This window comes from Phyllostomus discolor, chromosome X (assembly GCF_004126475.2).
Source record: "Phyllostomus discolor isolate MPI-MPIP mPhyDis1 chromosome X, mPhyDis1.pri.v3, whole genome shotgun sequence".
NCBI lineage: Eukaryota > Metazoa > Chordata > Mammalia > Chiroptera > Phyllostomidae > Phyllostomus > Phyllostomus discolor.
In genome coordinates this window covers 31,522,756-31,541,809 of record NC_050198.1, presented here as the reverse complement: position 1 = coordinate 31,541,809, position 19,054 = coordinate 31,522,756, and the positions used below count along the sequence as shown (strand labels likewise).

General features: G+C 38.5%; 1 protein-coding gene across 4 annotated transcripts in view; it reads right to left on the bottom strand.

Moving 5' to 3' along the window:
• The window catches only part of ZNF81 (zinc finger protein 81), a 62,685-nt gene extending 43,891 nt beyond the window's left edge, over window positions 1–18,794 (bottom strand). The window contains exons 1-2 of one of the 4 annotated variants that reach the window (XM_036017129.1): window positions 18,689–18,794; window positions 11,490–11,727 (exon numbers count right to left, since the gene is read on the bottom strand). In XM_036017129.1, coding sequence (XP_035873022.1) covers window positions 11,490–11,561 — 72 coding nt within the window. In that variant the 5' untranslated portion in view covers window positions 11,562–11,727; window positions 18,689–18,794. Of the gene's footprint in view, window positions 1–11,489; window positions 11,728–13,293; window positions 13,539–18,688 lie in introns of those variants that run through there. The other 3 variants (XM_036017131.1, XM_036017130.1, XM_036017132.1) reach the window with 3 other exon arrangements.
• Between the last annotated feature and the right edge of the window lie 260 nt (window positions 18,795–19,054).

Genomic DNA, 19,054 nt, shown 5'->3' with positions numbered 1-19,054 from the left:
AGGGCAGATAAAGTGCTTCTCAGATAAGATTAAAGGAGTTCATCATCACTAAGCCATTATTATATGAAATGTTAAAGGGATTTATCTAAGAAAAAGAAGATAAAAAATATGAACAGTAAAATGACAGCAAACTCACAATCATTAACAACCACACCTAAAAAAACAAACAAACAAAAAAACAAAAACAAAAGCAAACTAAGGAAACAACTAGATCGGGAACAGAACCATAGAAACAGAGATCACATGGAAGGTTAGCAACAGGGGAGTGGGAGGAGGAGAGAGGGGAAAAGGCACAGAGAATAAGTAGCATAGAAGTTAGGTAGAAAATAAACAGGGGGAGGGTAAGAATAGTATAGGAAATGTAGAAGCTAAAGAACTTATATGTACAACCTATGGACATGAACTAAAGTGGGGAAATGTGGGTGGGAGGGGGTGTGCAGTTTAGAGGGGAGTGAAGGGGGGGAAATGGGACAACTGTAATAGCATAATCAATAAAATATATTTTAAAAAGAATATATGCACCGCTATGTTCACTGCAGCATTATTTACAATAGCCAAGATTTGGAAGCAGCCCAACTGCCCATCAGTAGGTGAATGGATAAAAATGTTTAGCTACATTTACACAATGAAATACTACTTGGCCATAAAAAAAGAAAACCTTGTCCTTTGAGGCAGCATGGATGGACCTGGAGATCATTATATGCCAGTAAGAGAAAGATAAATACCATGTGATTTCATGTGGAATCTAATGAACAAAATAAACTAACAAAACAGAAACAGACTCATAAATAGAGAACAGACTGACAGCTGTCAGAAGGGAGTGGGGTTTCAGGGCTCAGTGAAAAAGATGAAGGAATTAAGAAAAATCTTACAGATACAGACATCAGCATAGTGATCACAAGAGGGAAAGGGGTGGGAGAGGCAGGAAAGGTTGAAGGGGGATATATAGTGATAGAAGGAGACTTGGAATGGTGAACACAATACAATATATAGATGATGGATTATGGAATTGTATACCTGAAACCTATATAATTTTATTAACCAATGTCACTCCAATAAATAAAAAGAAAAAAGAGGAGATTCTTGACTTCAATGGAAACTAATTGATTCTTCTCATGGAATATTAATATCTGAGTTGTTAGGGGCTTCACAGCTGCTTGCTCAGGTATCAGTCATACATTGTAGAGCCCACTCTGGGCAGAATGACAACATTTCCATGGACAATGATCCTATTGAAAGATCTGCAAAAGCCATTCTTAAAATGAAGCCAACTCAACTTAGAAGCCCTAATACAATAAGAAACTTTCATTCTTTTTTAAAAGATTTTATTTGTTTATTTTTAGAGGGGAAGGGAAGGAGATAGACAGAGAGAGAGAGAGAAACATCAATGTGGGGTTGCTGGGGGTTATGGCCTGCGACCCAGGCATGTACCCTGGCTGGGAATCGAACCTGGGACACTTTGGTTCCCAGTCCACGCTCAATCCACTGAGCTACGCCAGCCAGGGCTAAGAAACTTTCATTCTTTAAAAACAGATGTGTTTTCCAAAAGGAAATGGATGAATGGATTAAGAAACGAGCTAAAAAGAAATTCAACTCTAGTATGGGAATTCCTTAACAATAAAATTCCTATTTCAGGGTCTTCATATGCTTTGTTGTTACTGTTGTGTCATCAACAAAATCAACTGAGTGAGACAGTGATTTTAAAGGCATTAGACTCTCACTACACCTGCAAAAAAAAAAAAAATGAACTTATTCCAAACGTATTAAGAGATGTACGATTGGTCAGCAGAATTCTTTACAGGTCACTCTGAAGGTAAACACCAGAAGTTTTTCCTAACCAACTTTACCAGGACCTGGTGGCAGTTGGATTTTATAGAATCAATGCTTGCAGAACATAAGTTTTGTCTAATCTGGTGTGTATGAAGTTGGGACAGCTTGAAGTTTTCCTCTTTTCAAAAAGCCAATTCTCAGGTAATGGTAAAAGTTCTCTTAATACATGTAATCTCCATTTTGAGGATACTAGAGCATATGGAATCTGACAGAAGTTGTCAATTTATTCCCACTGTTGTTCAGGATAGAAAGAAAGGAATTTTTCCCTGCTGCCAAAAAGAGACCTGCTTTACTTTCTTAGAGCATTTCCTAGAGAATACTGGTATTTGTAAATCATTCCTCTGCCATTTTGATTATATATATATATCTTTTAAAAGGCTAAATAAACCTTTTGTCAGCATTACAACCCAGGAATTTTTCTTAAAGGTCTGGAAGCCATCTCTCTGAAACACAAACATCAAGGACAATAGAGCCCCTATCTACCTGTCACCTTGGGAGCTTAGGCTGGGTGCCTATCTCCAAGCTGTAACCACTTGCTTGTCATAGAGACAAGAGAATTTTGATTTTGCCTTTGGCTAAAGCCAATTAACTAGCACAGATGGCCACTCCAAATACCAGGTGAACCTATGGTGAATTATGAAAGAATGGTGAAAAAAACAACACTGTCAAGTCCTCTTGCATGAGGATAAGTTATCATTTATCATGAGAACATGCATGTGATGGACTGTATTTTCTCAGCTACACAAAAGGGTAAGATTTCTGTCTTTGCAATCTCCTTAGCCAATGTTTGTGATGTGCATTGCAATCTGGTTTAATGCTTATTTTAATAACAAAACAGGTTTCTTTCTATTCTATATTGGTGAAGAGGATTTCCTGGGTTTGCAAGGAAGTTTAATTTTTTTCCTTAACATGCAACCAAGCTACTCTAGCTACAGTTTTCTTTTTCTCTGAGTAATAAAGTCTTTAATCACTGACTCAGGAGTCTCATGACTTCTGTCAACATACTTGGAACTGTGACAAGCCCACCTCTTAGCTTCCAGGTAGGGTAAAATCTCATACCTTTCCCAGTTCTTGACACCAAGAACTAAGCCCAAGCTGCATTCATGTGGCAAGGCCTTCAATACACATCTGCAGTGCTGTTCCGGGAGTAATGAAAGTACTTTGGTGTTTCACACAAGTAAGTGGGTCAGGCTTTAGGGTGATAGACTCTACCCTCTGTTGTCCAAACTCTTCACTATCTAAATGAAGTCCTCTTGGTCAGCCAGTCAGAAGCCTGAGTCTCAGTGGCTCTTCCTGTCATATTATCAAACCTTTGCCATCAGAGATGGCTGGTAAACCCTGACAAAATTCAGGGGCTAGATCACCAAATAAAGTGCCTGGGACCTCTGGGTGGATTCACAATGCTCTATCTTTCTTGCAGTCAAGGAAAAACTTCTATCTTATTGAACACCATACCAAAAAGGAAGCCCAGCACCATACTGAACTCCTTAGGTATGGGAGACTGTCTGTGCCTCACTTGGGCATGCTACTTGATCCTAAACTGCAAACCAGTGTCCTCTGAACAGGACACAAACTAACAGGCAGTTCAGGATGCTGTCCAGCAAGCTGTAGCACATTCTTGGCTTCCTACTTTCAGGATCTGAAAAGCCTAAACAGCCCTGTTGAGTTACCAGTTTGTGTAACTGATGATTTTAACCTATTGAGGTCCTAGCAAAGGGAGGCAGCCCTTTTTCAAAATAGCCCCTTGGGGTTTTGACTTTGTCATCTTCCTTACACAGCTACCACCTATATTCCTTATGAAAAGCAGCTATTAGCTTGCCACTGGGCCTTTGTCAAAAGTGAACACCTGAGCCATGATGGCCTTGCACCTCTCTAGCCTGAGAGTTTCATTTTGGAGTAGGTCAATTCAGACTCAATGACTAACAAGGTGGGAAGGGCCCAACAAGCTTAACTTATCAAAAGGAAAGAGTATATTCAAGACCACAACTGGCCTGGTTCTAGCAGCATCCTTCCTGGCTTTACATAAAAATGGGATAGCTATCCTCTTAGGGAAAAATTTATTTCCCACTCTGCCAACCAGACCAAGGATGCTGAGCTTAATGGGGCCCTCAATTCACAGAGGCCTCAATGCCTGGACTTGATCCACAAATGGTTTGGCTAAGCTGGATGCTAATGGTTTCAACTGGGCTGCTTGACTGTTCCACCTCAGCAGAACTAAGAATGGATATGAGCACTCTAGTCAACAGACAGAACTGAAGGCTATTCTCATAATTCTAGACAATATTCCCTTTTATATCTATTTATACTTGAACTATTGTTAATGTCCAGCTGTTCAGGCTCCCACTTGGAAGACTACATTGAGAGCTTGAACAGCCCTCTTTGATATCACAGACTGTGGAAACAAATTGCAGCTACTAATTGAATGATCTTGATCACCCATGTAGATGCTCATGGTAAGGATCCATTCTTTGATGACAGTGACTGGAATCAAGCTGATGATTGAGCCTTCACTGACCATATTACTGCCAGTGCTTTCAGCATTCATCATCACATTGGACATAGCAATGCATCCATCATAACAGACTAGGCACAAATGATAATACCGCATTTCTGATACAGAAGCTACCACTGTATACCAAATTTATGACTCCTTCCAAAACATGACTTGTGATGAGGAATGGCACATAGCACAAAGTGTGGCCCCATCTGCTCCTGGCCAACTGACTACATCATACCTCAAGTCCCCTCTCACAGTTTTCACTGATGTTGCATCACTGTTGATACTTTTTCAGGTCAAAATGTTTCTGTTTCAGTCTGCTTAGCCCGCTTCAGCCCTACAATTGTGGCCCTTAGAATTAACCTGTGTCAGGTTTTCAGCTTTCCAGACTATATGAAGCCTAAAAATGGAACATCTTTTATTGCAAAAGCCACACTCCCTACCACACACTGGCATCTGATATTGTTGATCATTGGAATGGCCTCCTCAAAAGGAAACTCAAGTCCTGGCCACTGTGGCTCAGTTGGTTAGAGCATTGTCCCATAACCAAAAGGTTGTGGATTTGATTCCCAGTCAGGGCACATAACTAGTTTGCAGGTTTGATCTGGTCTGAGTGTGTACGATCCTTGGTATGGGTGCATACGGGAGGCAACCAATCAATGTTTCTCTCCCCCACCTTCCTCTCTCTCTAAAAACAATGCAAAAAATGTCCTCAGGTGAGAATTTTCAAAAAAAAAGAAACTCCAAAGGATTTCAGACTCTACTTCCCTCACTTCCTACTTCTCCATATATGCTATCTAGTAAGGCAGTTTAGTCCATGAATGTGGCTGTCCCCACAGGTGATTCATCTCCTTTCAGCTGCTCCATAGGAATGATCAGAGCAAAAGGTGTTAGGGGTTATATGGGTGTATTTTGATAATTTGAGATCCTGTCTTGAACATTCTTGAGTATAATCAATTTTCTTCCTTTCACCTAACAGCAACCCCAGATTAGCCTGGTTGCTAACCCTATGTATGGGTGGCAGGCAAACCAGCTGGAAGGAAGGGTGGTTAAGAGATTTAAATTTAATTCTGATTCGGTCACCTGGATTCTCTGGTTGGATTGACACTGTCCTAGATCATAATGATAATGACCACCTGGTTAAGTACACTGCTTACTGTGTTCCTCTTCAATGAACCACATGGGCCAAAGGGTAGAACATAGCAAATCTCTGTAAATTTATAAATATGCTTGTGTTCTTATTGCATCCGAATGATTGAAATGAAAGGTCAGGAAACTAGAAGGAGATGAGTGGGGGGAGTGAATTTATAGCTACTAGAATGAACCATAATGATTTAGTGTCAGTATAGGTAAGCAACAACACAGAAACTGAAGAAACACACCTCACACCCCAGGAGGTACAGGAAAAGGAGGGGCATTAATAATCTTTGTCTTTCAGAATCACCCTTTGAGCATTCCTCACAAAGGAAAATGCCCTGGTACATCTCCTCCAACTGCTGTGAGTGCCTAAAATTTACCTGACTGTCAGGTCTGCCAATATTTGCAACCACAACGTTATTACCATTCCATTTAAGCTTGCTAAGAAGTCTATCAGAAACAGCCAGGAGGGCCCCAGCTCCTGCACCACACACACACACACAAAACACCTGTCAATACCTCCAAATGTCTCCTCTCCTTGAACCACTTCCCCTGGCTGTTGCTCAATCATTCTGTGTAACAGAAGAATGCCATGCAGCTGGTAGCATGGGCATACAGGACAGGTGGGAATGAACACCTTTAGGCTGTCTCTCCAATAATAAGAACTAGATTCAAGTTTTCAAACAGAACTGAGGACCCTTGACAATGTTGAACTTCACCTGAGCCCTAAAAACAGTGACAGTTTTTATGCTCTTAGAAATGACTTGCCACAAAAACACCTTTCTCCTTATAACTTAGACAAGATTTGCTGTCCACTCTTTCTCATGAACCCCCACAAGACTTCCAGGGTTTACCTGTGACAAAGCCAAACACAGACCTTTCTCCTTTTATCAAACTTGCTCAAAGGCCAGACACAGACCCTCCAACTCCCCACTGTCTCATGAATAATTAACTGAGATTAGAAGTTTGTTCCCCTTAAACTAGCTAGACACAGAGATAAACATTTCCTTTTCAGCTGACAGAGACTTCCCCTGAACACAGAAACAATTCCACCTGTAAATCTCCCTGCCACAACTTGTCTAATCCTCCTTATGAAAGTAAAAGACAGCCCTGGCTGGCGTAGCTCGATGGATTGAGTGCGGGCTGTGAACTGAAGCATCGCAGTTTCCATTCCCAGTCAGGGCACATGCCTGGGTTGCAGGCTACAGCCCCCAGCAACCGCACATCAATGTTTTTCTCTCTCTCTTTCTCCCTTCATTCTCTCTCTAAAAATAAATAAATAAAATCTTAAAAAAAAAGAAAGCAAAAGACAAACTCACCCTGATGAGATGCTCTGATCTTCAGGTGTGGGGTGCTCTCTTGATTACAGTAGCTTGAATAAAATAAATTTCCTTTCTTATTCCCTTTTATCTTTTATAGTAAAAGACTTTCAGCTGGCTGAGAGGCCACAGTGGAGGCATTTTCAACCTATGTCTCCTGACTGCTGGAGGCCCTACTTAGGGGTTCCCACCAACTGTAAACAATACTTTCTTCTGGAGGCACCCTGGCATTATACTTCTTGTGCAGAAGCTAGCATTAACTTGCCTTCCTCCCCAAAATATGATGATCTGCACCTTAAGGGTGGTCATATGTGACCTGCAATTGTTCAAGGTGGTGACCGGTGGTTCGAGTAGTCTTTAAATGATTCTGGGGATCTCTCCAAAAGGAGGCTACCTACTTGGTTGCTACTAGGAGCTTCCTAGAAGGGTAAATAGCTTGTTACTTATGTACACCTCGAAGGCAGTTATTCTCATGATAGGAATCATCCAATTAGAGAAGGTGGTAGGACATTTGTCTCTGATTTTATCTGAGGTGATCAACATATTATCTTGGCCCTGGAAGGCATTCTGGGTCAAGCTCAGCTTACTGTCCAGTGTTGTTCTGGAAGCTGAACTTTCCCCTTTGGGCCAAGGCAGAGTCTGTGCAATTGTTAATACATCCTGCTGTATCTGGAGTAGTGTCTCACGCCAAGCAGAAAGGTCAATATAGAAACTTAGGTAGAAAGGCACCTGGCTTTGTAAGGTAAACTTTGATGGCACCTGACTGAATCCAGAACCCTGGATGTCATGGTTGAGCAAAATACTGCAGATTGGCCCTCATTCTGCCATTTGGAGTCCTGTTGATTAAGTGTTGCATAAAACAAATTGAACAATTTTTGCCCTCACCTCTGTCAGTCATATCAGTCAGAGTGGCTGACAGAGTAGTACACTCAAGGGAAAATTTGCAGAAGGCAAGACAATGAAGGGTAGATATTGTTGGGAGATGATTCTCCACAGGTCTAGTAACACTACAGTGAGCATTTATGCATGTATCCAGTACATCAGCCAAGGATTTCTGTTGGTATTTTCCTAGGGGAATTGTTTCCTCATATGGTCTACATATGCTTTGATGGAGAAAGCTAAGATGTTTCCCAAAGAGACTGTGCCAATTACACTCCCACCAGCTGCATATGAGCTGCTGATATGAGTTAATATATCAGCAGCTAGATGTGCTGATATAAGCCTATGAGCAGCTGATATGGCTCCTCATTCTTGCTACCACTTGTCATCATCAGTTGTCTTAATTTTAGCCATTCTTGTGGGAGTGTAGTGGTATTGCATCGTGGTTTACATTTTACATTTCCCTGATCACTAATGAGATTGGGCACTATCTCTGGTGTTTGTGAGCAATTTGGTATCTTCTTTGGTTATGTACCTGTTCAAATAAGGCCTCTGACTGCTGTGTAGCCTGCTTTTATTTACTGTTTTATTGTTCTTGACATATTCTGCCTATAAGTACTCTGTTGTCTATCTCTTCTACTCTGTGGCTTGTAATTTTCTTCTTAATGGAAGTGATTATCATAAATGTCAGGATAGTAATTATTTTGGGAGTAGGGGGATTCTAAAATGCTGACTGCGGACACTTTCTAGACAGACATAATGAAAAATCACTGAGCTGTAAATGTTATTTCACAATAAAACCATTGTTTTAAATAGGCTTAATCTATGACCCATTAACTCCACCCCTACATATATAGTTAAGAGAGGTGTATACACATGTACATGAGAAGAAATGAACAAAAAGTTTGTGTTCACTGCAACATAGTTTATAATTCACATATTTCACCAAAATGCTTACAATTAACAAAAACTGATAAAATGTGTTTATTAGGCCACCTTTTGTGAAGTAAGAAGGACAAAGTAAGAATGTGTTCTTGGCTGCTTTTATTTGCATAAAGAAACCCTAGTCATGCAGAGAAAACTAACTTGGTTATATGTATTAGATATAGGTGAGCAGATAGGAGAAAGATGGGTAAGAGAATTTAAACTATGTAGATTTTTATATTTAAAAATTTTTGTGTAGCTTCAATTTTGAGATATGTGTCTATATTGTTACTCAAAAAATTAAATGAAAAAACTAGTACTAATATTTTAGAGTGATAAGATGCATGCATCAAACAAAAACAGCATGCTATTAAAAGTGAATATTCTGAAAATAAAAAGAGCTATTTAAAATAAAAATATATAACAGCATTAATGAGAAACACAAAAGAAGATCTGGAAGATAGAGTTTTATTTAAAAATTATTGGAAAGGACAGCAAAAGAGAAATGAAAATAAGTAAAACAAAGACTAAAAAGAGGAGGCTCAACAATCAAATAAAAACAGTCTGATTCCACTGCTGGGACTACACCCTAAGAATCCTGAATCACCAATTCAAAAGAACCTATGCACCCCAATGTTCATAGCAGTGTTATTTACAATAGCCAAGAGCTGTAAACAGCCTAAGTGCCCATCAGTAAATGAGTGGATCAAAAAACTGTGTTACATTTACACAATGGAATACTATGCAGCAGAAAGAAAGAAGGAGAGCTCCTACCCTTTGCAACAGCATGGATGGAACTGGAGAGCATTGTGCTAAGTGAAATAAGCCAGGTGGTGAAAGACAAATAAATACCATATGATGTCACCTATAAGTGGAATCTAGTCAACAAAACAAACAAATGAGCAAAACAGAATCAGAGACTTGGAAATAAAGAACAAATGGACAGGGACCAGAGGAGAGGGATGAGGGGGATAAGGGGGGAAAGAGGGGGAAGGAGCAAGCAAAGGAATATGAATTAGAGGACTCACGGACACGGACAATAGGGGGACTGACTGTGGGAGTGGGGAGGGGTGGGGTAGGAATGAGCCATAGGGAAAAAGGCAGGACAACTGTAAATGAACAACAATAAATAAAAAATAAATAAATGCTAAAAAAGAAAAAAGAAAAACAGAGAAAATGTATGTGTGGGTACAAAAGGATTAGACTGGAAACAGCCTTTAAAAATTCTGCACAAAAAAGATTCCAGCCTAGAACTCTATATCCACTTGAAAAGATAAATTTAGTGTCAGAGTTAAATAAATTTAATACCAAAGCATTTATGACTTTTTATTTCTATAATTATATATATTAAATAAATATATTTTTGCATGACATTTTCAGACATGCGAAGTTTCATAAAATCCACCTGTCACGTACCCATTTGCAAGGACAGACTAGAGGACATGCTCCCGCAAAATGAGGGGGGTAAACCAATAAAGAGGAAGATAGTGGATCAAGTAAAAAAGAAAGGAAAATATAGGATCCCCAGGAAAGGGGGTATATGATAAGACAGAGGTGAAAAGGATTTCCTGGGGGATGGCAAAGGGAAGAGATCAGGGTAATAGTTGTACATTAAGCTGAGAGAGCAACCAGACCAGCCTTCAGTAAGTCAACAAGTTCCAGGAAAGATTTCTTCAAAGAGAAGACACTGATGCCCAGATTTGAGAACAGCCCCACCTACTACTAGCTGTGTGAACTTGGGCTAGTAGTTAGTTTTTCTCTATGTCCTAGTTTCCCTCTCTATAAAATGAGAATAACTATGGCACCCACTTCTTGAGGTTGTTTGAAGATGAGTTATTATATATTGTGTGTGTATAATAGTGTCGGGCATATAGTAAACATTATATGAGTATTTACAATTATCGTCACTATGATTATTATCTAGTATGTTTGAATATACAGAGAAATTTAAACAACTAGGAATAATTTGGAGTTGAATTATTGATATATATATATATATATATATATATTTAATAAAGCAAAGAAATGACTAAAACCAGAAAACATACTTGCATGGAAAAGAAAAAATTGTGTAGAAATAGTAACCACAGCATGGATATCACATGACTCAACTATACACATTCACAGTAATAAACATTGATGGTGGATCTGATGAAAGCAATATTTATAGGCAAATGTGTATGTGAGTGGGGGTATATAGAAAGGCTAAATCTCTACCTCCTATTATGGAAAGTCAATAGATAATGTCCAAAACTAAATATTAAAGTCTGTTAAAAAATTAAGAGTGCTTCTCCCTAGGAAGCTGGAATCTGGGAGAAACAAAGCAGAGAAGACTCATTTTTAAAAAAATTTTTTTGAAGATTTTTTTGTTTATTTATTTTTAGACAGAGAGGAAGGAAGGGAGAAACAGAGGGAGAGAAATATCAATGTGTGGTTGCTTCTCATGTGCCCCCTACTGGGGACCTGGCACACAACCCAGGTGTGTGCCCTGACTGGGAATTGACCCAGAGATCCTTTGGTTTGCAGGCTGGCACTCAATCCACTGAGCCACACCAGCCAGGGTGGGAGGAGTCATTTTTAAAGAAGACTTAGAGAACTACTTGACCTTTTACCATTTGTAAATAAAACTAAAAACTAATTTTAAATTACAAAGTGGCAAAAGTATTCGCAAAAATATATGACAATGATAATGGGTTATTAACCTTAATATTTTTTAAAAAACTCTTTAAAATATATAAATAAATAAACAATGGACAGGAGAAAGAAATTCACACAAGGGAAATAAATTACCAATAAAAATCCTGATTATGCTGCCTGGTTTTTAAAAGTTGTACTTATTAAAATAATAAGACGCTGTCTTCTGAGTGAATTTCTGCCCCTGGGCACTTCTTCCTTCTCCTTACCTCACGTAAGTTGTCTCTTCCTTCTGCAGTCAGGGCCAATGACCAATGGGGAGAGCTCTGGTTGGCTAGCATGTTTACTCTGGGCCTCAACCCTCAGGCTCTCTTGCTGACAACTCAGCTTTTCCAGGAAGTCTAAAGTCAGGCAGGGTCGGTGGACTCAACCACAGCTGCTTGGGCTGGAAGGAAGGTGCAGACTTCACTATGGGGTCTTGACCAGGGACTCCAGACTCCAAGAAACCTGGAAGACAGTGTCCACATGGTCAGTCATTCAGTATTCACCCCACACACGTTACATGGAGGCATCAAAGTACAGTTCACAGCACTGGATGCTGTGGGGTAAACACTGTCTGGTCAATACCTATTCTAGTTATTCATCAAAGTGGAATATGAGTGAGACCATAGATTTAGACTAAAATTAATAAAGGCTTAATTTCTAGCTTTGTCAAATTTTAGTTATAAGAATATGAATTTTTTTCAAAATGAGTCAAAACTATTTATCCCAAGTGATTGTGAAAATTATATGAGATGATGTTTGTAAGGCACATAGCACCAGACCAGACCAGCTCAAGTAAACTTTTAATTCATACTAGCAAGTATTGTTACTATGAAAAATTACATAATGAGCAGAAGCAGGTACGTCATTTAATTTGCACAGTCTTGTCATCTATGTGTTGCTGTAATTATTGTTTCATTTTGTGCCTACAGAAACAGAGGTTTAGTGATGTTAAGTAAAATCCAGTCTACCTGGCTTCAAAATTCACATTCTCCATACTATATCACACAGTACTTATTATATATGAGGCAGACTCAAAGTAAATGTAGTTCTGTTTAATAGATGTTGAAAATGTGACAGTGATTTGGAATAAAAATGTTAACTAAAATTTCTTAAACTACAAGAGACATGTCACAAGGGAAATACTAATAGCGTGGGAGGGACTAAAATTGTCCAATTTTAATATCCAAAGGTAAAATTGTTTCTCCTTTTGAAGGAGGAGAGGGTGTCTCTGTGTCCAATAGAGGCACTACAGATTTAGTCATTCTTTTCAGGAAAGGGAAAATATCCACGTAAACTCAAAAAGGAACTTCATTAAGACAACAGAAATAAGAGATGGGGTGAAGAGAAAACAAGGAAGTAAAATAAGTAAGGAGTAAAATAAAATAAACATAGGAGTGTGGAGGGTGGTATAAGGGACTAAATGGTAATGGAGAAAATACAATAAAGATTAAATAAAAAATAAAATAAAAGGTATGCACAAGTTAAAAATTTTAAAATATGAAGGTGATGTTGTACCAAAGAAAGAGATAAGAGATAATATGCTTTCTTTTCTTATGCCTGTGGAACTTCTACAAAATCCCATCAAATAACATGTCCACAAAGAAAATCTAGCAGATGTTTTAATGTTGGGAATTAAAGGAAATGAAAATCAAAATCCAAATTTTCTATTCATATCCATTAAAATAGCAAAAATAAGAGCAGGGGAGGGATAACAAGGGAAAGAGGGGGAAGGGCCAACTCAAGTAACAAGTATAAAGGACCCATGGACAAAGACAATGGGGAATAGGATTGAATGTGGGAGGTGGGGGGTGGGTAGGGTAGGGGAGGGTAATGGGGGGGAAATGGGGACAAGTGTAATTGAACAACAAAAATAAAAAAGTTTTAATGAAAGAAACAAATAGCAAAACTAAGAAAAAAAGACAATTAACTAGTGCTGGTAAGGTATGCACAAACTGGAGCTCTCATACATTGTTGGTAGAATTTAAAAATAATGCAGCCATTCTGAAAAACAGTTTGGTAAAACATTACCCACAGAGTCACCATATGATCCAGCAGCTCCACACCCAGGTACCTACCTAAGAAAAATGAAAGACATGTCTACTCAAAAACTTGTACACAAATATTTACAGCACTATTATTCATAGTAGTCAAAATGGAAAGCACCTTAAATGTCCATCAACTGTTGAATGGATAAACAAGTGTAGTATACATATACAATACAATATTATTTGGCAAGAAAAAGTACTGTTACATGCTACAACTTGAATGACCCTTGAAATCATTATCTTATGTGAAAGATGCTAGTCACAGAAGACCACGTATTTTGTTATTCTATTTATGTGAAATGCCTAAAATGGTAAATACATAAAGACTAGCATGTATAGGTTGAAAGTATTCTAAAAATAGATTGTGTTGATGATTGCACAATTCTTTTTTTAAAAGTATATCTTACTGATTATGCTATTACAGTTGTCCCATTATTCCCTCCTTCTTTATTCCCTCCCCTTTGCACACCCCTTCCACCCTCATTCCTCTTCTTAGTTCATGTCCTTGAGTTGTACATATAAGTTCTTTGGCTTCTCCATTTCTTATACTACTCTTATTCCCCTCTGTCTATTTTGTACCTACCATTTATGCTTCTTATTCTCTGTACCTTTCCCCCCATTGTCCCCACTCCCCGCTGATAACCCTCCATATAATCTCCATTTCTGTGATTCTGTTCCTATTCCAGTTGTTTGCTTAGTTTGTTTATTTTTTTTTAGGTTTAGCTGTTGATAGTTGTGAGTTTGTTGTCATTTTACTGTTTATAGTTCTGATCTTCTTTTTCTAAGATAAGTCCCTTTAACATTTCATATAATAAGGGCTTGGTGATGATGAACTCCTTTAACCTAACCTTATCTGAGAAGCACTTTATCTGCCCTTCCATTCTAAATGATAGCTTTGCTGGATAGAGTTATCTTGGACATAGGTCCTTGCCTTTCATGACTTGGAATACTTCTTTCCAGTTACTTCTTGCCTGCAATGTTTCTTTTGACAAATCAGCTGACAGTCTTATAGGAACTCCTTTGTAGGTAACTGTCTCCTTTTCTCTTGCTACTTTTAAGATTTTTCTCCTTATCTCTCATCTTGGATAATGTAATTATGATGTGCCTTGGTGTGTGCTTCCTTGGGTCCAACTTCTTTGGGACACTCTGAGCTTCCTGGACTTCCTGGAAGTCTATTTCCTTTGAAGTTCTCCTTCATTTGTTTTCAAATAGCTTTTCAATTTCTTGTTCTTCCTCTTCTTCTGGCACTCCTATGATTTGGATGTTGGAATGGTCAAAGTTGTCCTGGAGGTTCCTAAGCCTCTCCTCATTTTCTTGAATTCTTGTATCTTCATTCTGTTCTGGTTGAATGTTTATTTCTTCCTTCTCTCCAAATCCTTGATTTGAGCCCCAGTTTTCTTCCCTTCACTGTTCCCAATATACAGGGAACTGTTGGTTCCCTGTATATTTGTCTTTATTTCACTTTGCATAACCTTCACTTTTCCCTCTATTTTGTGGCCATACTCAACCATTTCTGTGGGCATCCTGATTACCAGTGTTTTGAGCCCTGCATCAGACAGGTTGAGTATCTCTTCATCACTTAGTCCTATTTTTGGAGTTTTGATCTGTTCTTTCATTTGGGCCCTATTTCTTCATCTTGGCACACCTGTATGTTATAAGGGGCAGAGCCTTAAGTATTTGCCAGGGTGGGGCAACCCACTTGGTTACATTGTGGTGCTATATGTGGGGGAGGGGTCAGAGAAGGAACAATGCTGCCTGCTTGGCTCTTGCCCAGCTTTCAGTCACTTCCTCTGCTTCCCAGTAGCAATGTGGGCCCTTGCGGTGCTTATTCCTGGGTGTGTGGGCTTGTGTATGTTCTAGGATCCTGTGGGTCTCTCCAACGAACTCTCCTGTGAGGCTGGAAGTTCCCCCCACCAGCGCAACCCCCACAGATTTGTACAGCCAGAGGTTTTGAGGCTTTATTTCCCCACACTGGAACCCTGCGTGGTGTGGTCTTTCTCACTCCCAAGCTGTTCCTTCAGGTTTATCTGCATGCAAACATCAGACTGCAAGGTCAACCAGCCATTCCCTTGCTGCGTGTCCTCTCCGGCCCGGCTGCCCATCTCCACCCCTCCTACCACTCTGAATGAATGTTTCTTCTTTAACTTCTGGGTTGTCGGACTTTCATATAGTTCAATTTTCTGCCAGTTCTGGTTATTTTTTGTATTTAAATTTGTTGTTGTCCTTCTTTTGGTTGTGTGAGGAGGCAAATTGTATCTACCTATGCCTGCATCTTGGCTGGAATTTTGATGACTGCACAATTCTGTGACTGTAGTTAAAACCACTGAATTGCATATTTTAAATGGGGAATTTGGTGGCATTGGAATGTATCTAAGTAAGTCTGTTTTTTTTTATCTTCACCCAAGGTTATATTTATTTATTTTTAGAGAGAGAGGAAGTGGTGGGGATGGGGAGACGTAGAAATATCAATGTGAGAGGAAAACATCGACCAGTTGCCACCCGTACTTGGGCCATCTGGGGATGAAACACACAACCTGGGTGTGGTGCCCTGACCAGGAATTGAACCCTTTTTGGTTGTTCCAATCAACTGAGCCACCCAGCATGGGCTAAATAAGTCTGTTTTAAAAGAAAAGAAACACTTTCCTAAATAACCCAGACCAAAGTGGGAAATGAATACACAAGATACACAATCTTTACCAGAAGTCATGAAACACACCAAAGTTATATAGAGAGTGAAAATTACAGCTTTAAATGGCTTTATTTTTAATATAAAATAAATATTAAAAAGAGCTATGTGTTCAATCTAAAGCATTAGAAGTAGAAAAAATTAAACAAACCTCTGAGGAAAGAAAGTAGCACTTAATAAAAATAACATCTTAAAGAAATAAAACATAGCAATAGGGAGTTTAAATCAAATAAAGACTTGGGTCTTTGAGATTCAACATCATAAGATAACCCACTAGCAAACCAGATAAAGGAGAAAAGTTTAAATATTACATATATACAATGAGAGAAGAAAATCTTTCCCAGATATGGCAGTGGTTCAAAGTAGTTATTGTGGATACTATGTATAAATGCATAGCAACATACTTGAATATTGATGTGAAACATGTACTTCCTTAGCAAAATATAAATTAACACAGTTAACAGAGGGGAAATATAAGAGACAACAATGAATGTAGAAGAGACCAGAACAAAAATGACAATACAACAAATACAAAGACTGAAAGGTAGAAATGAAAAGTGGAGAGCCCACAGACCTCAGGTTAGGGGGAACAACGCAGTGGTGAGTTCTGTATGTTTCATTTCCCCTCCCATATATCACTGGAGAAGCCTATAACTCAAAACTGTCAACAGCCACCGACAAAAAAAAGTTCAAAGAAAAGTCTCCTCCCCTTAATCAAAGGACCAAAAAAAGTGTGGCCTAATTGAACATACCCACCCTACTCCACCTAAACACTAATAGAATACATGTTCTCTTAAAGCACCCATGCAACAATCTCCAACACATATCATATCCAGGGTCATAAAACAAACCTCAACAAATTTAAATCTTAAAGCATATGTCCTTTTATCATAATAGTACTGCACTAGAAATGAATAACAAAAAGATAACAGGAAAGTCTCCAAACACTTGGGAATTAAACAATACATTTCTATATAATCCATGGATCAAAGAGGAAGTTTCAAAGGAAATTAAAAAGTAATGAATGAAAATGAAAATATAAATGAAATTTGTCAGATGTAGATAAAGCAGTGTTGAAAGAAAAATTTATAAATTTAAATGTTTTATTAGAAAATAATTAAGGTCTTAAATCAATAATCTAAGTTCCTACCTCAAGAAACTAGAACAAGAACAAAGTAAACTCAAAACAAACAGAAGGAAAGAAGTAATAAACACAAGAGCAAAAATCAATCAAATTGGAAACAGAAAAAGAATACAGACAATCAATGAAAGCCAAAGCTGGTTCTTCAAAAACATTGATAAAATTGGTAATCCACTAGCAAGATAGACAAAGATAAATAGAAGATTCAAATTACCAAAATCGGAAATGAAAGAGGAGCTAGAACTACAGCTCCTGCAGCCATTCAAAGGAAAAGGAATACCACACACAACTTCATGCACATTAATTAAACAACTTGGATGAAGTGGTCCAATTCCTCACAAAACACAAACTCGCACAATTCACCAACTATTAAATAGTTACTCTGAAAAGATATTAACTAGGTAATCTGAATAGTAATATAACTTCTAAAGAAATTGAAGATAATAAAAAAGCTCCCAAAAGAAAATTTCCAGGCCCAGATGGTTTCACTGGAGAATTCTACCAAACATTTAGCATAATTCTACACAATCTCTTCCAGAAAACAGAAGAGAACACTTCCCAACTCATTCTATGATCCCCTAATACTAAAACCAGACAAAGACAGTATAAAAAAGGAAAACTGGAGACCAACATTTCTCATGAACTTAGATGCAAAAATCCTCAAAAAAAGTATTAGCTAATCAATTCCTACAATACACAAAAAGAATTATATACCACAATCAGGTGAGGTTTATTCTATGAATGTAAGGCTAGTTCAATATTCAAAACTCGATCAGTGTACTCCTCCATATTAACAGGCCAAAGATAAAAAATCATGAGATCATATAAATTCATACAGTAAGACAAAATTCAACACACCTATTCATGATAGAGAACCTTGAAATAGCCTCACACAAATATGGCAAATTTATTTTTGACAAAGGTGCAAAACATATAAACAGAGGAAGAATAGTCTTTTTAATAAATGGTGCTGGAGTAATGGGACATTCAAAAAAATGAACCTCAATCTAAGTCTCACACTTCATATGAAGCATAACTCAAACAGATCATGGACAGCAGAAAGGAGAAGTGGACAAATCAGCATCACAGTAGAAAATTTCTCATTCTAAGGAATAGAAGAAGCACACAAAAGTGTACAAATCTTGTACAACACAACTGACAGCTAAATAACTAAATAATATTGTCGAGTTATATATGAAACATTTATAAAAATTCACCATGTAGTAGGCCATGCATCCCCTCATATTTCAAGGAATGAGCTTTATGTAGGCATTTTTCAGACCACATTTTTCTAAGGTTATAAAACTATTAAATAGATAAACTTTTGAAAACTGAAAACGCACTTCTAAATAATTCAGGGGCAAAAGTAAAATGATCAACTCTTAGAAAATACTTAGAACATAATGCACCAAACCTTGTGGGTTTGAGTGAACTTTAAGACCTTAATATCAATATGAGATGAGAACATAATGAAAAATAATGAGCTAACCACCCAACTACAGTCAGACAATCGAGTCCATCACTGTCCACACAAAATTCCCCAACACTCACCCTCCCCAGGGCCTCACCACAGCAAAAAACCTCTGGCGAACAGCATTGAGATTCTCCGGACAACTAGTCAGAACCACAGCCGCTTCCGGTCACAACCCCTAGCACCGCCCCTTCTCCTGATTTGGGGCAATGCAGAAAAGGAGCAAGGTTCTGCACATGCGCAAAACCACATTTGAGGCTGCTGACACCCAAGTCAACCCGGAGATGTTCTGCAGTCCTTGCTTTGCGGTATTCAGTGCCCCTCGGCAGCAGTGGGAAGCATGTTGGTGCCCAGTTTGCCATTCTTTGTGGCGTACACTGTGCTGAAGGAGTGCCCGTTCCGTACTGAGGATGAAGAAGTCTCTAAAATCACAGAGAGGAGCGGTG